This window comes from Pan paniscus, chromosome 1 (assembly GCF_029289425.2).
Source record: "Pan paniscus chromosome 1, NHGRI_mPanPan1-v2.0_pri, whole genome shotgun sequence".
NCBI lineage: Eukaryota > Metazoa > Chordata > Mammalia > Primates > Hominidae > Pan > Pan paniscus.
The window spans coordinates 183177653-183197433 of record NC_073249.2 but is presented as its reverse complement, the minus strand read 5'-3'; the positions used below and the strand labels follow the sequence as shown (position 1 = coordinate 183197433).

Here is a 19781-nt window from a genome sequence, read left to right as displayed (position 1 = left end):
ATGGGGACTGTTATTATCCCATCTTCCAGGTGAGGAAGCGGGGGCTTAGAGAGGGGAAGTGACTTGCCCAAGTCAAACAGCTGATGAGTAGTGGAGCCAGGATTCAAACCCAGGCCTGCCTGCTGCCCTGTGCTCTGCACATGCATGTGCTCACGTGTGTACTCCGGATGCCACAGCTCACGGGGAGTCGGGGCCTCGAGACTGGCTGCTCAGGCTGTACAAGTCCCGCTTGGAGCCCTCCACACGTTCATCTTGTTCTGAACTTAACTCCTAGGAGCCTGCTGGGGGCTGAGCCTTCAAAAGTCTGAGGGTTTCCCACCCACAGATGGTGTCGGGGTGACTCTGAGCATCCCCAGGCTGCCCATCTAGGAAGGGGATTTGTTAGAGAAGGAGGTGATTTAAAGACAAGACTCCTGGCCAGGCGCAGTCGCTCACGCCTGTAATCCCAGCACTTTGGGAGGCCGAGGCGGGTGGATTACCTGAGGTCGAGAGTTTGAGACCAGCCTGGCCACCGTGGCGAAACTGCATCTCTACTATAAATACAAAAATTAGCCAGCTGTGGTGGCACATGCCTGTAGTCCCAGCTACTTGTGAGGGCTGAGGCAGGAGAATCGTTTGAACCCGGGAGGCGGAGGTTGCATTGAGCCAAGGTCATGCCATTGCGCTCCAGCCTGGGTGACAGAGTGAGACTCCCTCTCAAAAAATATAAAATAAAAAAATACTCTTAAAAAAGAGTATTTTTACTTAAAAAAGAGAGAGAGAGACCTTCTCCTCTTCCACCTCCTCTAAGCAGCAGCCTGTGCTTGTCGTTCTGCCTTGTCCACAGCTGTTTCCTCAGCACCTGGCACTGGCCTCAGTAGATGGTTGGTGGACAGGCAATTGAGGGGTTGGCTCAGCCTAACCTGTGAGTTTGCGCCCCTTCTGATGTCCACCCTCAGCTGTGTTTGGGGGATGCGTCCTAGGGCTCAAAGATTGCCTTTCCCAAGGGCTGTGGGCCAGGTTTCTGAAAAGAAAGCTGGGCTTGGCAGGCAAATGGATGAGTATGTCTGCGGCACAGCAACCGTGCTGCCTCTGCCTATAGGGCCCCCCTGGGGCCCTGCTCCACACAAGGCTGGGCTTTGGGTCATGGAGCCTGTAAGGTGGGCTCCCTGCCTCCCATGGCCTCCACCCACACTCATCTGTACCATGTCCTACACCTGCCCTTCCTTCCAGCGCAGCCCTGCTTCCCCATCTGGGCTCGTGGGGCCTCTGTTCACAGTAGTCCCCTTCCATCTTCTACCTGCTTCCCTCCTCTGATCAGAGCTTTCCTTACAAGACCCTCCTCCTCCAGGAAGCCTTCTCAGGTTCCCCAAGGCTGCCGTGGGCTCTCCCTCAGCCAGGACCCCATAGCTCTGTTGTCTTTTTTTTTTTTTTTTTTTTTTCTTTTTTGGAAGTCTCGCTCCGTCATCCAGGCTGGAGTGCAGTGGCGTGATCTCGGCTCAGTGCAAGCTCTGCCTCCTGGGTTCACGCCATTCTCCTGCCTCAGCCTCCCGAGTAGCTGGGACTACAGGTGCCCGCTACCACACCCGGCTAATTTTTTTTATTTTTAGTAGAGATGGGGTTTCACCGTGTTAGCCAGTATGGTCTCGATCTCCTGACCTCGTGATCCGCCCGCCTCGGCCTCCCAAGTGCTGGGATTACAGGCGTGAGCCACTGCACCAGGCCTGCTCTGTTGTCTTTAACGTTTAGTCAGTCATTGATCACACATTTTCCATGTGCCAGTCCCCGTGCTGGGGATATGGAGACACATGCCCTCAGGGAACCCAGTCGTGGGGAGCATGTGCAGACAGATAATCAGCATTGAATATGTGACTCTGACAGCACGCCCTGGTGTTGAATAGGACCGACAGGCGTGCAAAAGGTGGGCTGACAGCCCCAGAGCAGCCTGAGGGGTGGGGTGTGCTGCGGGGTCTCACGGAAGCAGTGACGCGGTCCTGTGGAGAGTAATGAGGCTGGGGACAACATATGGAGGACATTGCGTGCTATGCTGAGAACTTCAGATCGTATCCATCTGGAAAATGTGAAGATAATAATGGAACCTATCTCATATGAGAATTTGAGGAGGGAATACATGCAAAGTGCTCACAGCGGTGCCAGGCACACCGTGGGTCCTCACTAACGCTTTGCTATTATCATTATTGCTCTCCGAGGTGAAGAAGAGCCACAGAAGGCCTTTAAGCAGGAAATTGATATTCACATCTGCATTTTGGAAGGATTATTCTGGCTGTGGGGCTGAGTGGGTCAGAGTGGGACAAGAGGAAAGAGGCAGGAAGAGGCTGAGCCTCAATTGGGGTGGCCTGGCCCAGGGCAGTGGCAGCAGGTTGGAGAGAGCTGAGGGGGTGGGGGAGCACCAGAACCTGGTGACTGGCAGGGCGGGGTGGGGGGAGGCCGGAGGAATTTTGAGCTTGACTTCTAGGTTCTGGCCTGGTACTGAGGGGTGAGGGTGCCTTTCGCTAAGGTGTAGTCCCAGCAGCAGCGCCAGGTTTGGAGGGGAAGCTGATGAACTCAGCTTTCAAAGGACTGCGGTTGAAGGACCTCCCGGTGGAGGTGTCAGAGAGGCTGCTGGGTACTCGGGGAAGAGCTCTGTGCTGCTGCTGAGGTTATGGGCAGCTCCAGCATATGCTGTAAGAATCAGGTGAGCAAATGAGGTCACCCAGGAAAGGTTATAGAGAGAGAAGAGGGCCTAGAAGGAACCCTGGAGGAGCTCTGCGTCCTGCCCACAGGAAGGGCAGGGGAGAGAGAGGAAACAGAGAAGGAGCAGCCGAAAGGAAGAGAGCCGAGCAGGGAGGGATCCTGGACTACCTGAGAGGGGCCACCATCCCTTCCATCTGTCCTGGCTCATTTCATTAGGTGAATGCAGGGCTTCAGGAGGGACTCTGGGTGTTCAGAGCCCTCAGCAGTTTCGGGACTGCCTGAGAGGGGGCCACCACCTGTCCTAGCTCATTTCATTAGGTGAGTGCAGGGCTTTGAGAGACCCTTCACCTGCCCCATCCCAGCTCAGACCACTCTACCAGGCAAGGGGATTTGGTACCATGGTCAGAGGAGTCCCCAGTCCATCACTTTTCTGATAGGTGATGTGGCAACCTGTGAGTTCCGTGGCTGGCACCACGAGATAGAGGGCCTGGCTGTGGCCTGTGGAGTGAAGGCAGGATGTGAGCATCACCGGGAAGGCTGGGTCCCCTGCAGGAGAAGCAGGTCAACCTTGGCTCTTACCCCACCCCACCCGCTTTCTCCATTCTCTGCAGTCCATCGACCCTGGACAGCAGTTCACGTGGGAGAATTCAAACCTGGAGGTGAACAAGCCCAAGAACCGCTATGCGAATGTCATCGCCTACGACCACTCTCGAGTCATCCTTACCTCCATCGATGGTGAGCCAAGGGGGTGCCCCTCCCATCCCCTTGCTCTCCCCCTTGCTAGCTAGGGCAACATGTCATTCTACAGAGGATGTCCACGAATCTCAGGGGTGCACTGAGGCATGGTGGGCTGGGCTGGGGACCCTGTAGTAATGCCCTCCCACCTCCTTTCTTATCCATAGGCGTCCCTGGGAGTGACTACATCAATGCCAACTACATCGATGGCTACCGCAAGCAGAATGCCTACATCGCCACGCAGGGCCCCCTGCCCGAGACCATGGGCGATTTCTGGAGAATGGTGTGGGAACAGCGCACGGCCACTGTGGTCATGATGACACGGCTGGAGGAGAAGTCCCGGGTGAGGCTGCAGGGCCCTGCCAGGAGGCGGGTGGGAAATGCCCAGCCACAAGGTGATACAGGGCACCTTCTTCTGTGCCGCTTTCTTCTGTGGAGGAAGTCGCTCAAGTGATCCCCAGATGCTATTGTTACTGGGGGTATTATGCTCCCCAAATACTGGGTGTTTCTGGGATAGAGCATGTTCCCCACATGCTAGTGGGTTCCTTAAGATGTTAATATGTTTCACCAAATGCTGTCATTTTCGGAGAATGTTAATGTGTTCCCCAGTTGCTGGCGTGTTCCCGGGGTATTCGTGTGTTCCCCAGATGCTGGAGTGTTCCTGGGGCATTAACACATCTCCTAAGTTAATTAGTGGAAAGAGCTGCTGTTATCTGTTTTTGGACTGCAAAGCATTGACTGGAACGTAAAATTTACAGAGCTTGAAAATGGCACATAAACGTTATGGGTAAATTTGGCAGAAAATGTGCCTGGTGCGATCTGGCCTTGAATAAATAATTTTCAGTTATGACCCTTATTCCACTAGCTAGGGCAGGGCGGTGACATAGCTTGAGGACCTGATGTGGCTTGTGGAGGACAGGGGGCAATGGATCTGAGAGCTCAGGGCTGGGGGGCTTTGTAGCCAGAAAGGCTACAGCCAGGGAGTCGACCAGCCTCCACCCTGCTTCTGCCCGTCTGAGCCTGTGGGCTTCCTTCAGCCTGCCCTGCTCATCCTCCTGCAGGTAAAATGTGATCAGTACTGGCCAGCCCGTGGCACCGAGACCTATGGCCTTATTCAGGTGACCCTGTTGGACACAGTGGAGCTGGCCACATATACTGTGCGCACCTTCGCACTCCACAAGGTATAGCCTTTCCCCAGTGCATATCTCTTACCCAGACACTGTAAGGACAGTGGCCTGGGTGTGGTGTGCTGGGTCGGGGGGAAGCTGGAGCCTGGGTGTTGGAGGGTCGGAGGCTCAGGTGTGTGAGTGATGTGATGATCCATGTTATGGGAACAGTGCTAGGAGCTTCAGGCTACTCTGTGTGGCTTCTGAGTCCCATGGGGAAGTGGCGGGTATGGCCTCAGCATCAGGTCATTCAGTCCTGAGTCTATGGCAGGTAGGCTCCTAGTCGCCAGTATGTCCCCACTTTGTCCCCCAGAGTGGCTCCAGTGAGAAGCGTGAGCTGCGTCAGTTTCAGTTCATGGCCTGGCCAGACCATGGAGTTCCTGAGTACCCAACTCCCATCCTGGCCTTCCTACGACGGGTCAAGGCCTGCAACCCCCTAGACGCAGGGCCCATGGTGGTGCACTGCAGGTGAGAGGGTACAGTGCCACCCAGAGGGGTGGGTGGGGTGGGAGGTGGGGGCGCCTGTGCCTCAAGCCGAGCCCGTGTCCTGCAGCGCGGGCGTGGGCCGCACCGGCTGCTTCATCGTGATTGATGCCATGTTGGAGCGGATGAAGCACGAGAAGACGGTGGACATCTATGGCCACGTGACCTGCATGCGATCACAGAGGAACTACATGGTGCAGACAGAGGACCAGTACGTGTTCATCCATGAGGCGCTGCTGGAGGCTGCCACGTGCGGCCACACAGAGGTGCCTGCCCGCAACCTGTATGCCCACATCCAGAAGCTGGGCCAAGTGCCTCCAGGGGAGAGTGTGACCGCCATGGAGCTCGAGTTCAAGGTGGGGCTCGGGTGGGCCTGCTTGGCTCCAGGGCCTAGACTGGGTCATGCAGATGACCCCCACCCCCACAGGAAGCCTGGCCTGACCAATCCCTGCCTCTCAATAGTTGCTGGCCAGCTCCAAGGCCCACACGTCTCGCTTCATCAGCGCCAACCTGCCCTGCAACAAGTTCAAGAACCGGCTGGTGAACATCATGCCCTACGAATTGACCCGTGTGTGTCTGCAGCCCATCCGTGGCGTGGAGGGCTCTGACTACATCAATGCCAGCTTCCTGGATGGTTATAGGTCAGCATGCATGTCACTGCCCCACCATGCCCTACAGAGGCCTAGGCCTGTGCCTGGCTGGTGGGGGTGGGCAGCAGAGTAGGGCCAGCCTAGAAGACCAGAGAGGGCTGGGTAGAGCAGTGAGGACTTCCTGGAGGAGGGGTGATCTGAGCAGGGCCCCAAGGGGCTAGGCAGCCTAAGGGGAGACTCTAGGGGCAGCAGCACCTCCAGCATGTCCAGTCTTATGTCCACCCCAGACAGCAGAAGGCCTACATAGCTACACAGGGGCCTCTGGCAGAGAGCACCGAGGACTTCTGGCGCATGCTATGGGAGCACAATTCCACCATCATCGTCATGCTGACCAAGCTTCGGGAGATGGGCAGGGTGAGCCCACCCTTTCCCCCAGGGCCCCTGTCATACCTGGGAGAACACCAGCCACCCTTGGGGGAGCTGCCGCCTATGTTACTGTCTCCTTTGACACCCCAGCTGCTTGTCAGCATGGCCTCAGGCGCCCGTTATTACCACCTGAGGCATCTGTCCCAGAATCCTGTGAAGCCTGGCACCCCTCCCCTATTCCTTCTCACCTGATTATGGGGGCCCGACCCTCTGTCCACAGGAGAAATGCCACCAGTACTGGCCAGCAGAGCGCTCTGCTCGCTACCAGTACTTTGTTGTTGACCCGATGGCTGAGTACAACATGCCCCAGTATATCCTGCGTGAGTTCAAGGTCACGGATGCCCGGGTGAGTGAGTGCATTGAGTGTGTCCATAACGCTGCCTGTCCACACGCTGGATGGATGGCTGCCTGCATGGTACCTTAGCTCAAGCTTCAGAAATCTGAGGCGGTGGGTGGGTATTAGGGTGTGAGCACATCTCCCCCTGTGGCCTCGGGTGCAGTGACACAGATGCATGCCTGTATCATGGTACTACCCTGGTCTAGTCCAGAGGGGTGGCTGCCTAAGGCACGAATTCTAATCATGCACCCCACCCACCTTTCCCAGGATGGGCAGTCAAGGACAATCCGGCAGTTCCAGTTCACAGACTGGCCAGAGCAGGGCGTGCCCAAGACAGGCGAGGGATTCATTGACTTCATCGGGCAGGTGCATAAGACCAAGGAGCAGTTTGGACAGGATGGGCCTATCACGGTGCACTGCAGGTGGGACTGGCCCCCTGGAGGGCTGGGGTGGGTGGGCCTGAAGGCCTGGCAGACCCACTGCATGAGGCAAGGAGGACTCCTGACCCAACTGTGTTTCTGAGCAGTGCTGGCGTGGGCCGCACCGGGGTGTTCATCACTCTGAGCATCGTCCTGGAGCGCATGCGCTATGAGGGCGTGGTCGACATGTTTCAGACCGTGAAGACCCTGCGTACACAGCGTCCTGCCATGGTGCAGACAGAGGTAACGCAGACCAGGCTGCAGGGCCAGGGCCTTGGCAGCAGCGCTGCTGGGAACCCTAGGCTTTAGCAGCAGTTTGATGCCTACAGGCATGTGCATTCATTCATGCTGCCAACCTTTCACGTGGCCTGCGATAGGCATGGTGGTGTGTGCTTATGGTCCTACCTACTTGGGAGGTTGATGTGGGAGGATCACTTGAGGTCAGAAGTTCGAGGCTGCAGTGAGCTATGATTATACCACGGCACTCCAGCCTGGGTGGCAGAGCAAGACCCTGTTGCTGAAAACAAAACAAAACAAAACAAAACAAAAATGCTGCAACATTGCCTGTGCTGCCTGGGGGCTCAGGGGAGAGATGAGTAAGATGTGTTCTTTCATTCGGCAGCTCTCTGCTGAGCCCCAGTGGTGTGCCTGGCTCTGGGCAAGGTTGCACAGAGCAATCCTTATGGGATGCCCAGTCAGGAGCAGAGAAACATGATTGGGATGGCAGATGGAAGGCAGGTAGATGTGGGGGCCTGAGAGAATGACAGGAGAGAGATGAGCCTTCAGAGGCTCTTTCAGGCTCCCCCGCACACTGCCTGATGTAGCTGCCAGGGTCTAGCACCTGCTCTTGGCCAGCAGAGGCTAACTCCATGGCTGCAGTGTGAGTGTCAGCTGTGTAGTGGGGGTGTCCACTGGCGCGACCCACACTGACCAGCCCCCTATCCTGGCAGGACCAGTATCAGCTGTGCTACCGTGCGGCCCTGGAGTACCTCGGCAGCTTTGACCACTATGCAACGTAACTACCGCTCCCCTCTCCTCCGCCACCCCCACCGTGGGGCTCCGGAGGGGACCCAGCTCCTCTGAGCCATACCGACCATCGTCCAGCCCTCCTACGCAGAAGCTGTCACTGGCAGAGCACAGCCCACGGGGATCACAGCGTTTCAGGAACGTTGCCACACCAATCAGCCTAGAACATCCCTGGGCAAGTGGATGGCCCAGCAGGCAGGCACTGTGGCCCTTCTGTCCACCAGACCCACCTGGAGCCCGCTTCAAGCTCTCTGTTGCGCTCCCGCATTTCTCATGCTTCTTCTCATGGGGTGGGGTTGGGGCAAAGCCTCCTTTTCAATACATTGAGTGGGGTAGACTGAGGGATTTTAGCTTCTTCCCTCTGATTTTTCCTTTCGCGGATCCGTATCTGCAGAATGGGCCACTGTAGGGGTTGGGGTTTATTTTGTTTTTTTTTTTTTTTTTCTTGAGTTCACTTTGGATCCTTATTTTGTATGACTTCTGCTGAAGGACAGAACATTGCCTTCCTCGTGCAGAGCTGGGGCCGCCAGCCTGAGCGGAGGCTCGGCCGTGGGCCGGGAGGCAGTGCTGATCCGGCTGCTCCTCCAGCCCTTCAGACGAGATCCTGTTTCAGCTAAATGCAGGGAAACTCAATGTTTTTTTAAGTTTTGTTTTCCCTTTAAAGCCTTTTTTTAGGCCACATTGACAGTGGTGGGCGGGGAGAAGATAGGGAACACTCATCCCTGGTCGTCTATCCCAGTGTGTGTTTAACATTCACAGCCCAGAACCACAGATGTGTCTGGGAGAGCCTGGCAAGGCATTCCTCATCACCATCGTGTTTGCAAAGGTTAAAACAAAAACAAAAAACCACAAAAATAAAAAACAAAAAAAAACAAAAAACCCAAGAAAAAAAAAAAGAGTCAGCCCTTGGCTTCTGCTTCAAACCCTCAAGAGGGGAAGCAACTCCATGTGCCTGGGGTTCCCAAGGGAGCTGCTGGCTGACCTGGGCCCACAGAGCCTGGCTTTGGTCCCCAGCATTGCAGTATGGTGTGGTGTTTGTAGGCTGTGGGGTCCGGCTGTGTGGCCAAGGTGAATAGCACAGGTCAGGGTGTGTGCCACACCCCATGCACCTCAGGGCCAAGCGGGGGCGTGGCTGGCCTTTCAGGTCCAGGCCAGTGGGCCTGGTAGCACATGTCTGTCCTCAGAGCAGGGGCCAGATGATTTTCCTCCCTGGTTTGCAGCTGTTTTCAAAGCCCCCGATAATCGCTCTTTTCCACTCCAAGATGCCCTCATAAACCAATGTGGCAAGACTACTGGACTTCTATCAATGGTACTCTAATCAGTCCTTATTATCCCAGCTTGCTGAGGGGCAGGGAGAGCGCCTCTTCCTCTGGGCAGCGCTATCTAGATAGGTAAGTGGGGGCGGGGAAGGGTGCATAGCTGTTTTAGCTGAGGGACGTGGTGCCGACGTCCCCAAACCTAGCTAGGCTAAGTCAAGATCAACATTCCAGGGTTGGTAATGTTGGATGATGAAACATTCATTTTTACCTTGTGGATGCTAGTGCTGTAGAGTTCACTGTTGTACACAGTCTGTTTTCTATTTGTTAAGAAAAACTACAGCATCATTGCATAATTCTTGATGGTAATAAATTTGAATAATCAGATTTCTTACAAACCAGGACTCTGTCTCAGCTGTTTCTGGAACCAAAGAGTCTGGGCCAAATCAGTAGCTAGGATGGGTTCCGGAGATTCCCTGCTCCTGAGGAGACGGGGAGGGTATCCTAAGTATTTGTGCCAGTGTAGGCTCCTGGCATGGCTACCCACTTTCAGAAAGGAGTGGTTATAAACCCTGAAAACCAGGCCACCAAGAGCCAGCCAGGCCAGAGCCACCAGTGCATGTGAAGAGCACCCTAGGCCGGGGAGCATACCCTTTGCCTCTCTTTCCCTTTAAGATTCTGTGGGTTGCACTGTCGGGGCATTGGGACTGCCCCTCTCCCACTACCTTGGAGGAGAGGGATGGCCCTGTGGCAGTAGAGACTGAATGTATGGAAATTGGTTAATGAGATCTCCTGTAATTATTGCAATGTGGATAATGGACACAAAAAACAGTGTGTCCATCTGGCCCCTGGACACACAGCTGCATCACCCACTGAGCTGTGCAGCTGCTCCACTGGTGAGCAGACAAGTCCTACCAGGTTGTCAAATTGTGGAACTTCTAGGGATACAGTTGAAGGAGACCCAGAACAAACTACGAAGAGAAATGCGTAAGTCAGCAACGACCACACCAAGGCAGCATCTGACCCAGGGAAGGCTTCCTGGAGGAGGTGGCATTCAGAGTGTTTCGTAGAATGAGTAGCAGTTAGTTTTTGTTTGTTTTTGAGATGGAGTCCCACTCTGTCGCGAGGCTGGAGTGCAGTGGCATGATCTCGGCTCACTGCAACCTCTGCCCCCCGGGTTCAAGCAATTCTTCTGCCTTACCCTCCTGAGTAGCTGGAACTACAGGTGCCCGACACCACGCCCAGGTAATTTTTGTATTTTTAGTAGAGACAGGGTTTCACCATGTTGGCCAGGCTGGTCTTGAACTCCTGATCTCAGGTGATCCACCCACCTCAGTCTCCCAAAGTGCTGGAATTACAAGCATGAGCCGCCATGCCCAGCCAAAGTAGCAGTTAGTTTTTAAAGGTAGGGAAAGGTTTTCCAATGGAACACGTACAAAGGCTTGGAAGCTTGTCACAGACCAACTTCGTGAGAAACTCCAGGAGGTGCATTAAGATTGGAGTAGAGAGGTGTGGCTAGGAAGGTGGGCCGGATGGAGTCAGATCTTGCAGCTAAGGGGATTGAGGTGATTGTCAGAGGGATGCAGGGATCCCTGGCAGGTGCAGTGCTTCTGTTCTTAACACCCTGGGCCACCTGCATTGAGTCCTTCACCGCGTTCTAGTATTGGCAGCCATCTCCTTGGGGGCTGCGAGTGACTGAGGCCTGGCACCAAGTCTCTTCTGGGTATCCCCAGCACCTAGGTCGGTGCCTGGCATATTTCTATTCAGAAAAAAGGCACCATCATTACATGATTGTTGATGGTAGAAAATTTGATTAACTTTGCTAAATAAAAGAACAAGCCATTAAACATTTTCAAGTAAGGGGTAAGTACCAGGTGTTCACTTGAGGAAGACCGGTAGTCAGGACTGCCCCAGGCAGGCTCTGCGCTGAGGGCGCGATGGGCCTGCTCACCAGTCCTTGGGAGCAGCCGGCAGAAGGATCCTCCTCTCCGCACTCAGATGAGGAAACAGGCTTATGTGGAATCACTCATCAGAGACCACAGGGCAGGTAAGCGCCAGAGCTGGGACCCACATCTGCTGATGTCTGCTCCAGAGTCCCTGCACTTTTCATTGCCAGTGTCAGCCTTCTCTCTCCTCTACTTCCCTCCCTCCTCACTCCCCCCTGCAAGCCTGCTCCTCCTCCAGGGCCCCCATTGCAGTGCTTGGCACCCCACCTACCTAGTATTCCAGGCAGGCATCGCTTGCATGCTCACCCCCACGTCCATTCATCGTCACACCCTGCCTGCTTGGCCTCCACGCCTGTTGTCTGCATCTCCACGGCTGTCTCCCAAGCCGCTTTCCCTCTCGCCTGGACTGCCGCTGTGCTTCCTACCAGGCAGTCTGCCCCAGCACTGCCTGGGCCAAACCATTCTCAGCACAGTGGGAATGATTCTGCCTCGCAGGGCAGACATGACCAAGTCACTGTCCTGAGGAGACCCTGCCAGGTCCTCACTGTCCCCATGGTTTTCCAGGCTCTGCAGGACCTGGCCTGTGTGGCCTTATCTTCCTTCTCCCCTCTTGCCCCCTGCCCTCCAGCCACCACAGAATCAATTCTTTAAGTTTCTTGCCTGTTTTTTTTGTTTTTTGTTTTTGAGACAGAGTTTCACTCTGTCACCCAGTGTGGAGTGCAGTAGTGGCGATCTCAGCTCATTGCAACCTCTGCCTCCTGGGTTCAAGCAGTTCTGCCTCAGTCACCCAAGTAGCTGGGATTACAGGCATGGGCCACCACACCCGGCTAATTTTTGTATTTTTAGTAGAGATGGGGTTTCACCATGTTGGCCAGGCAGGTCTTGAAATCCTGACCTCGGGTGATCCTCCCGCCTCAGCCTCCCAAAGTGCTGGGATTACAGGCATGAGCCACTGCGCCCGGCCCTGCCTCACCATTCTATCTCAGCTCCAGACCTTCCTACAAGCTGTTCTTCTGGAACATTCTCCCCCACTTCCACCTGGCTAACCCCTCATTGTTCAGCCCTCCCCTGAAAATATTTCCTTCAGAAGCCATCCTTAACTATCCTAAATGAGGCTAGATGACTGCTATGCAAGTTATTTGGAATATAGTATTTCACTTAATTCTCACAACAATGTATGAAGCCCATTGTGTTGATAAGAAAATTTGACCTAATCCACTCCTTCAACAAATATTTAATGAGCATTTGCTGTGTAATAGTCATTATCCTAGGTGCTTGGAATACATCAGTGAATGGAACAGACTTTGCCTTTGTGGCATTCATACATTATAAATAAATGTATTTATAGTTTGTTAAAAGGTTGTAAGCCTAATTAGTGGGGAGTACAATAAGAAGGACCAAGGGCCGGGCACGGTGGCTCACGCCTGTAATCCCAATACTGTGGGAGGCCAAGGTGGGTGGATCACCTGAGGCCAGGAGTTCGAGACCAGCCTGGACAACAGGGTGAAACCTCATCTCTGCTAAAAAATACAAAAACTAGCTGAGCATGGTGGTGCACGCCTGTAATCCCAACTACTTAGGAGGCGGAGGCTGCAGTGAGCTGAAATCACGCCACAGCACTCCAGCCTGGGCAACAGAGCAAGACTGTCTCAAAAAAAAAAAAAAAAGGACTGGGCGTGTGAGGGAAGATTTGATTATTTGATTTAGGGTGGTCAGGGGACACATTGAAAAGATGAGACTTGAGGAAAGACTTGAATCTGGTGAGGAGTTTTGCCTGAGTATCTTCAAGATGAGCATCCAGGTGGAGGGAGCAGCTATAGCAAAGGCCCTGGGTGGGAGTGTGCCTGATATATGAGGGTGGGTGTGGCTGTGACACCCTGAGCAAGGGGCAAGAGGGTAGCAGGGGATGAGGTTAGAGAGGAAATGGGGCCAGCTCCTTTACCATTGAGAAGACTGCAGAAATCCAGTGGTGGAGAGAAGTGGCCAGATTCTGGTTATATCTTAAGGCAGATCTGATAGAATTTGCTGATGGACTCGATGAGAAAGAGAGGAGTCAAGGTTGACCCCACAGTTCTGGCCTGAGCAGCTGGAAGGATAAAGTTACCATTTATTGAGATGAGGAAGGTTGTACAGAAGGGTTAAGTAATCTACTCGAGGGTCCCAACTGGAATTTGGTGGCGTTGGTAGGACTCCCAGCTCTGCTTAACTCCAGGGCTCTTTTCACACCGCTACCTGCCTAAAGCTAGAAATCGTCAGATGCATTAAGAAAAAAATATTTGGGGCCGGGCGCAGTGGCTCACGCCTGTAATCCCAGCACTTTGGGAGGTGGAGGCAGGCAGATCACGAGGTCAAGAGATTGAGACCATCTTGGGCAACGTGGTGAAACCCCGTCTCTACTAAAAATACAAAAATTAGCTGGGCATGGTGGCATGCACCTGTATTCCCAGCTACTCGGAATGCTGAGTTAGGAGAATCGCTTGAACCCAGAAGACAGAGGTTGCAGTGAGCCGACATCACACCACTGCACTCCAGCCTGGGCGACAGAGCAAGACTCCGTCTCAGAAAAAAAAGAAAAATATATTTGGAAGGAAATGTACCAGAAGGTTATGAGGATAGGTGACTTGTTCTTTGTAATTCTCCAAATTTTCTATGAAGACTTTATTTATTTATTTATTTATTTTTAGTATTATTTTTTTGAGACGGAGTCTCATTCTGTCTCCTAGGCTGGAGTGCAGTGGCACAAATCTCTGCTCACTGCAACCTCCATCTCCCGGGTTCAAGCGATTCTCAGCCTCATGTAGCTGGGATTACAGGTACCTGCTACCATGCCTGGCTAATTTTTGTATTTTTAGTAGAGATGGGGTTTTGCCATGTTGGTCAGGCTGGTCTCGAACTCCTGACCTCAGGTGATCCGCCCGCCTCAACATCCCACAGTGCTAAGATTACAGGCATGAGCCACCACACCCGACCTGAAGACTTCATATTTTATTATTTTATTATTTATTTATTTATTTATTTATTTATTTATTTTGAGACAGAGTCTCTGTTGGCCAGGCTGGAGTGCAGTGGCATGATCTCGGCTCACTGCAACCTCCATCTCCCAGGCTCAAGCAATTCTCCTGCCTCAGCCTCCCAAGTGGCTGGGATTACAGGCGCACGCCACTACGTCCAGCTAATTTTTTGTATTTTTAGTAGAAACGGGGTTTCACCACGTTGGCCAGGCTGGTTTCGAACTCCTGACCTCAGGTAATCCGCCCGCCTCGGCCTTCCTAAGTGCTGAGATTACAGGCATGAGCCACTGCGCCCAGCCAATACTTTAATTTTAAAAAACAAAAAAAATTTTTTTATTTATTAAAGCAACAGCAGAAACCTTTTGACTGGGATCCAGGTGTGCAACTTTGAAGTCCTCATTCTCTTTCCTCCTGCCAACTCCCTAGAGGAGAGTCACTGTTAACAGTTTAGTCTATATCCTCCTGGGCATTTTCTATGAGTATACAAACATGTATAAGAAACTTCATATTTTATGTAACTAGAATGATATTATTCATATCTTGCTGCAAGTTGCCCATTTCATTTAAATATATGCTTTCCATGTCAGGAGCTTTTTTTTTTTTTTTTTTTTTTTTTTTTGAGACGGAGTCTCACTCTGTTGCCCAGGCTAGAGTGCAGTGGCGCGATCTCAGCTCACTACAAGCTCCGCCTTCTGGGTTCCGCGATTCTCCTGCCTCAGCCTCCCGAGTAGCTGGGACTACAGGCGCCTGCCACCACGCCCAGCTAATGTTTTGTATTTTAGTAGAGACCGGGTTTCACCGTGCTAGCCAGGATGGACGATCTCCTGACCTCGTGATCCGCCTGCCTGGGCCTCCCAAAGTGCTGGGATTACAGGCGTGAGCCACCGCGCCCGGCCAGGAGCTCATTTTTTTAACTGCTATATACTATTCTGTTATGGATGTCCCATAATTTTAAAAACGGTTATCAATATAGCTTTTTTATTAAATAAGTGGATGCATATGATAAAACAAATAAAAATGATTCAGAGGCCAGGTACAGTGGCTCACGCCTCTAATCTCAACACTTTGGGAGCCCCAGGCGGGCAGATCACCTGAGGTCGGGAGTAGGAGACCAGCCTGACCAACATGGAGAAACCCTGTCTCTACTAAAACCACAAAATTATCCAGGCGTGGTGGTGCATGCCTGTAATCCCAGCTACTTGGGAGGCTGTAGCAAGAGAATTGCTTGAACCCAGAAGGCGGTTGTTGCGGTGAGCCAAGATCACGCCATTGCACTCCAGCCTGGGCAAGAAGAGCGAAACTCAGTCTCAAAAAAAAAAAAAAAAAAGTTTCAGGGCCAGGCACGGTGGCTTACACCTGTAATCCCGGCACTTTGGGAGGCCGAGGCGAGTGGATCACGAGGTCAGGAGATCAAGACCATCCTGGCTAACACGGTGAAACCCCGTCTCTACTAAAAATACAAAAAAAAAAAAAAAAAAAATTAGCCGAGCGTGGTGGTGGGCACCTGTAGTCCCAGCTACTCAGGAGGCTGAGGCAGGAGAATGGCATGAACCTGGGAGGCGGAGCTTGCAGTGAGCTGAGATCACGCCACTGCACTCCAGCCTGGACAACAGAGCGAGACTCCGTCTCAAAAAAAAAAAAGATTCAGTCTTGAAGGGTCCAAAATAAAAGGTCAGCTTTTCTTCCTCCTCTCCCCAACTCTAGTTTCATTTCCTGCAATTTCTGATTTTAATTCTTCCAGTGGCAACCATCACATGCCATTAATAGATGGTGCCTGTTGGCTCCTTGGCTATAAAATGTGTGGAATTTAGTCAACTTACATGATCTCCTACCACTACCTCCTGATTTTGTTAGATATATTATTACTTTTAATTCTTCTAGAGTTCCTTTCATGACTTTAAACACTTTATTTATTTTTGAGACAGAGTTTCGCTTTTGTTGCCCAGGCTGGAGTGCAGTGTCGCCATCTCGTCTCACTGCAACCTCCGCCTCCCTGGTTCAAGTGATCCTCCTGCTTCAGTCTCCCAAGTAGCTGGGATTACAGGCATGCACCACCATGCCCAGCTAATTTTGTATTTTTAGTAGAGACAGAGTTTCTCCATGTAGGTCAGGCTGGTCTCGAACTCCTGACCTCAGGTGATCAGCCCACCTCAGCCTCCCAAAGTGCTGGGATTACAGGCATGAGCCACTGCACCCGGCTAAACACTATATTTAAACATCTGTTTCTTGATTTATCACCTTTTGGCAGTATCTATTGATTACCCTCTCTCAAGAATGAGAAAATTAGCTCACTTTCCTTGATTCTCCCTTCTCCCTCCTCCAACTACCATTTTTTGTTATTTCACATTGTCAAGGCTTCCAATACTTTCTGTTCTGCTAATATAATTAGTTCTTTCATTCTAAAAATTGAAAACCAATACACAGCATTTTAATTGTATGTTTATGAAAAATCTTTCAAACATCAATTTCAAACAAACTTCAAACAATTTCAAACTTTTATTTTTTTCTATGTTCTTCACTTCTGGATCATATTCACCTGCCACCACTGCTTGCACCACATGACAGTCTTTCTTGGATTCTTTTTCACGTTGATAGAGTACTCCCCCTCACATAATTTTTTCACAGAGCATTATAAACTTTCTGGTTCTTGCATGTCTGAAAATGTCTTTTTTTTTTTTTTTTTTTTTTGAGATGGAGTCTTGCTCTGTTGCCCAGGCTGGAGTGCAGTGGCGCAATCTCGGCTCACTACAAGCTCCACCTCCCCAGTTCACGCCATTCTCTCGCCTCAGCCTCCTGAGTAGCTGGGACTACAGGCGCCTGCCACCACACCTGGCTAATTTTTTTGTATTTTTAGTAGAGACGGGGTTTCATCTTGTTAGCCAGGATGGTCTCGATCTCCTGACCTCGTGATCCGCCCGCCTCAGCCTCCCAAAGTGCTGGGATTACAGGCGTGAGCCACCGCGCTCGGCCTTGAAAATATCTTTTACATTCACATTCCATTTTAACTTTGTCTGGTCTGGGCTTCCTTATACAAGATAATTTTCCTCAGAAACTTGTGAAGACATTGCTGCTAGTTCTGTATTAAGCAATTGTTGAAGGAGAAAGACTGTCCAGCAACAAATTACCCTGATGTTTGTTTGTCCCATGACCCACGTTGATTTTTTTTTTTTTTTGAGACAGAGTCTTGCTCTGTTGCCCAGGCTGGAGTGCAGTGGCGTGATCTTGGCTCACCACAGTCTCTGCCTCCCGGGTTCAAGCAATTCTCCTGCCTCAGCCTCCCGAGTAGCTGGGACTACAGGCGCACACCACCATGCCCAGCTCATTTTTGTATTTTTAGCAGAGACAGGATTTCACTATATTGGCCAGGCTGGTCTCGAACTCCTGACCTCATGATCCACCAGCCTCGGCCTCCCAAAGTGCTGAGATTACAGGTGTGAGCTACCACACCCAGCCTTTTTTTTTTTTTTTTCGAGATGGAATCTCACTCTGTCACCCAGGCTGGAGTGCAGTGATGCAATGACGGCTCACTGCAACCTCCGCCTCCCAGGTTCAAGTGATTCTCCCACCTCAGCCTCCCGAGTAGCTGGGATTACAGACACCCGCCACCACACCCGGCTACTTTTTGTATTATAAATTATTATATGTATAGAGTCGACTTCTGGGCCACGAGTCTGTTTCATTCATCTGTCTGTTCAGTCTAAGGTGAACTACTCATTTAACTTTTGTGGCTTTATTACCTGACATAACTAATTTTTATTTTTTCAAAATTAATTAGTGCCATTCCCCTATTTTTCTTCCAAACGGACATTAGATTACTTTTTGAAAATTCCTCTTCCTCAATTTTTATTGCAGATATTTATTTTACTCAAGAAAGTTGACAATAACATTTCTGAAGCATGTATGTGTTAACATAAAACAAAGAAAAGCAGGTTGGAGTCTAAATGAAGCTTAAACTTTCTGATGAAAAGAAAGCTGTGTTCCTCCAGCCCTGCTGAAAGTGAGGAAGCGCTGTCTGACTTATGCAACCATCCCAGGTTCTAGAGTGAGAGCTGTGATATAATTCAAGGATACTTGGGACCTGTCCATGGTCCCCCAGCAACGGCAGGCTGGCACTTTTGACACTTGATGCCCTTGTCCCTGCTGGTCTGTCTAACCTTCCATACATGGTCCATCTCTCTTTTTCACTCCAGCCTTACGTAAATACTTGTGGTTTCCTAAGCACACGATGTTAAACATTTATAACAATTGAAGGGTTAAATAACCCTAATAGATAAGCCTTCTTTCAAATCAGTAAGAACAAAAGTAAACACCCTAATAGAAAATGGACACAAATAGGCAATTTCAAAAGGAGATAGGCAAATTCCAGTAAAAATACTGAAGCTATTATCCTCACTACTAATAAAAGAAGTATACATCAAAACAAGAATGAGGTACCATTGGCCTTCTGTATACATGGGTTCTGCATCCATGGATTCAGCCAACCTCAGATCAAAAGTATTCAGGAAAGGCTGGGCGCAGTGGCTCACACCTGTAATCCTAGCACTTTCGGAGGCCAAGGTGGGTGGATCACTTGAGGTCAGGAGTTCAAGACCAGCTTGGCTAACATGGTGAAACGCCATCTCTACTAACAATACAAAAATTCGTTGGGTATGGTGGCACACGCCTGTAATCCCAGCTACTCGGCGGGGGCTGAGGCATGAGAATCACTTGAACCCAGCAGGTGGAGGTTGCAGTGAGCCAAGATCGCACCACTGCACTCCAGCCTGGGCCACAGAGCAAAAAAAATATATATATATATGTGTGTGTGTGTGTGCGCGCGCACACACGCATGTATGTATACATGTATGTATATATGTATGTATAAATATATGTGTGTATATGTGTATGTATACGTGTATGTGTATATATGTATGTATGTATACATGTACATGTATATATGTATGTGTATGTATATATGTGTATTAGAGAAAAAAACTTTCATCTGCAGTGAACATGCACAGACTTTTTTTCTTGTTAGTATTCCCTAAACAATACAGTATAACTATTTACATAGCATTTACAATGTATTGGATATTGTAAGTAATCTAGAGATGATTTAAAGTATAAGAGAGGATATGCATAGGTTATATGCAAGTACTACACCATTTTATGTTGGGGACTTGAGCATGGGCAAATGTTGGTATCTGTGGGAGGTCCTGGAAGCAATCCCCCATGGATACTGAGGGACAACTGTTCGACTGTTTGACTATAAAATTGGCAAGAGTTATGTGTCAATATTGATGCAGGGAATTAGGCACTTATAAATTGCTAGCGGGAATATAAACTGGTTCTACATTTTTGGAGGAGAATGTGCAGTATCTATCAAAACCCTTAAATTATGCTTTAATTTGACCCAGCAATACATGTTTAGGAATTTACATTAAAAAATTGTACAAATAATTTAAAAATCTGTGGGGAAAGATTCACTACATCATCATTCATAATACTGAAAAGTTGAACATATTATACACACACACATATCGGCTACAACCTTGCTGAAGTGATTCCAAAGACCATCAGTGTCAGCATCACCTGGGAGCTTTTTAGAAATGTAGAATCTAGGCCAGGGTGTGGTGGCTCATGCCTGTAATCCCAGCACTTTGGGAGGCTGAGGCAGGTGGATCACTTGAGGTCAGGAGTTTGAGACCAGCCTGACCAACGTGGTGAAACCTCA

The 19781-nt window shown here is 50.8% G+C and overlaps 1 protein-coding gene and 1 long non-coding RNA gene across 22 annotated transcripts in view; one reads left to right on the top strand and one right to left on the bottom strand.

Annotated features, from left to right (window-relative positions):
* Positions 1 to 9509, top strand: part of PTPRF (protein tyrosine phosphatase receptor type F) — a 98257-nt gene extending 88748 nt beyond the window's left edge. For all 21 annotated transcript variants that reach the window (XM_055094279.2, XM_055094299.2, XM_055094291.2 and 18 more), the window contains 11 exons: positions 3285 to 3408; positions 3576 to 3751; positions 4470 to 4589; positions 4888 to 5042; positions 5128 to 5413; positions 5520 to 5698; positions 5935 to 6061; positions 6294 to 6419; positions 6678 to 6832; positions 6937 to 7072; positions 7780 to 9509. In XM_055094279.2, the coding sequence (XP_054950254.2) occupies positions 3285 to 3408; positions 3576 to 3751; positions 4470 to 4589; positions 4888 to 5042; positions 5128 to 5413; positions 5520 to 5698; positions 5935 to 6061; positions 6294 to 6419; positions 6678 to 6832; positions 6937 to 7072; positions 7780 to 7848 (1653 nt within the window). In that variant the 3' untranslated portion in view covers positions 7849 to 9509. The remainder of the gene's footprint in view (positions 1 to 3284; positions 3409 to 3575; positions 3752 to 4469; positions 4590 to 4887; positions 5043 to 5127; positions 5414 to 5519; positions 5699 to 5934; positions 6062 to 6293; positions 6420 to 6677; positions 6833 to 6936; positions 7073 to 7779) is intronic.
* Positions 8594 to 18838, bottom strand: LOC129393364 (uncharacterized). The gene is made up of 2 exons (XR_008620181.2): positions 11329 to 18838; positions 8594 to 10870 (listed from the first exon to the last, which is right to left on the bottom strand). It is a non-coding gene; the product is annotated as an uncharacterized LOC129393364 (long non-coding RNA).
* Between the last annotated feature and the right edge of the window lie 943 nt (positions 18839 to 19781).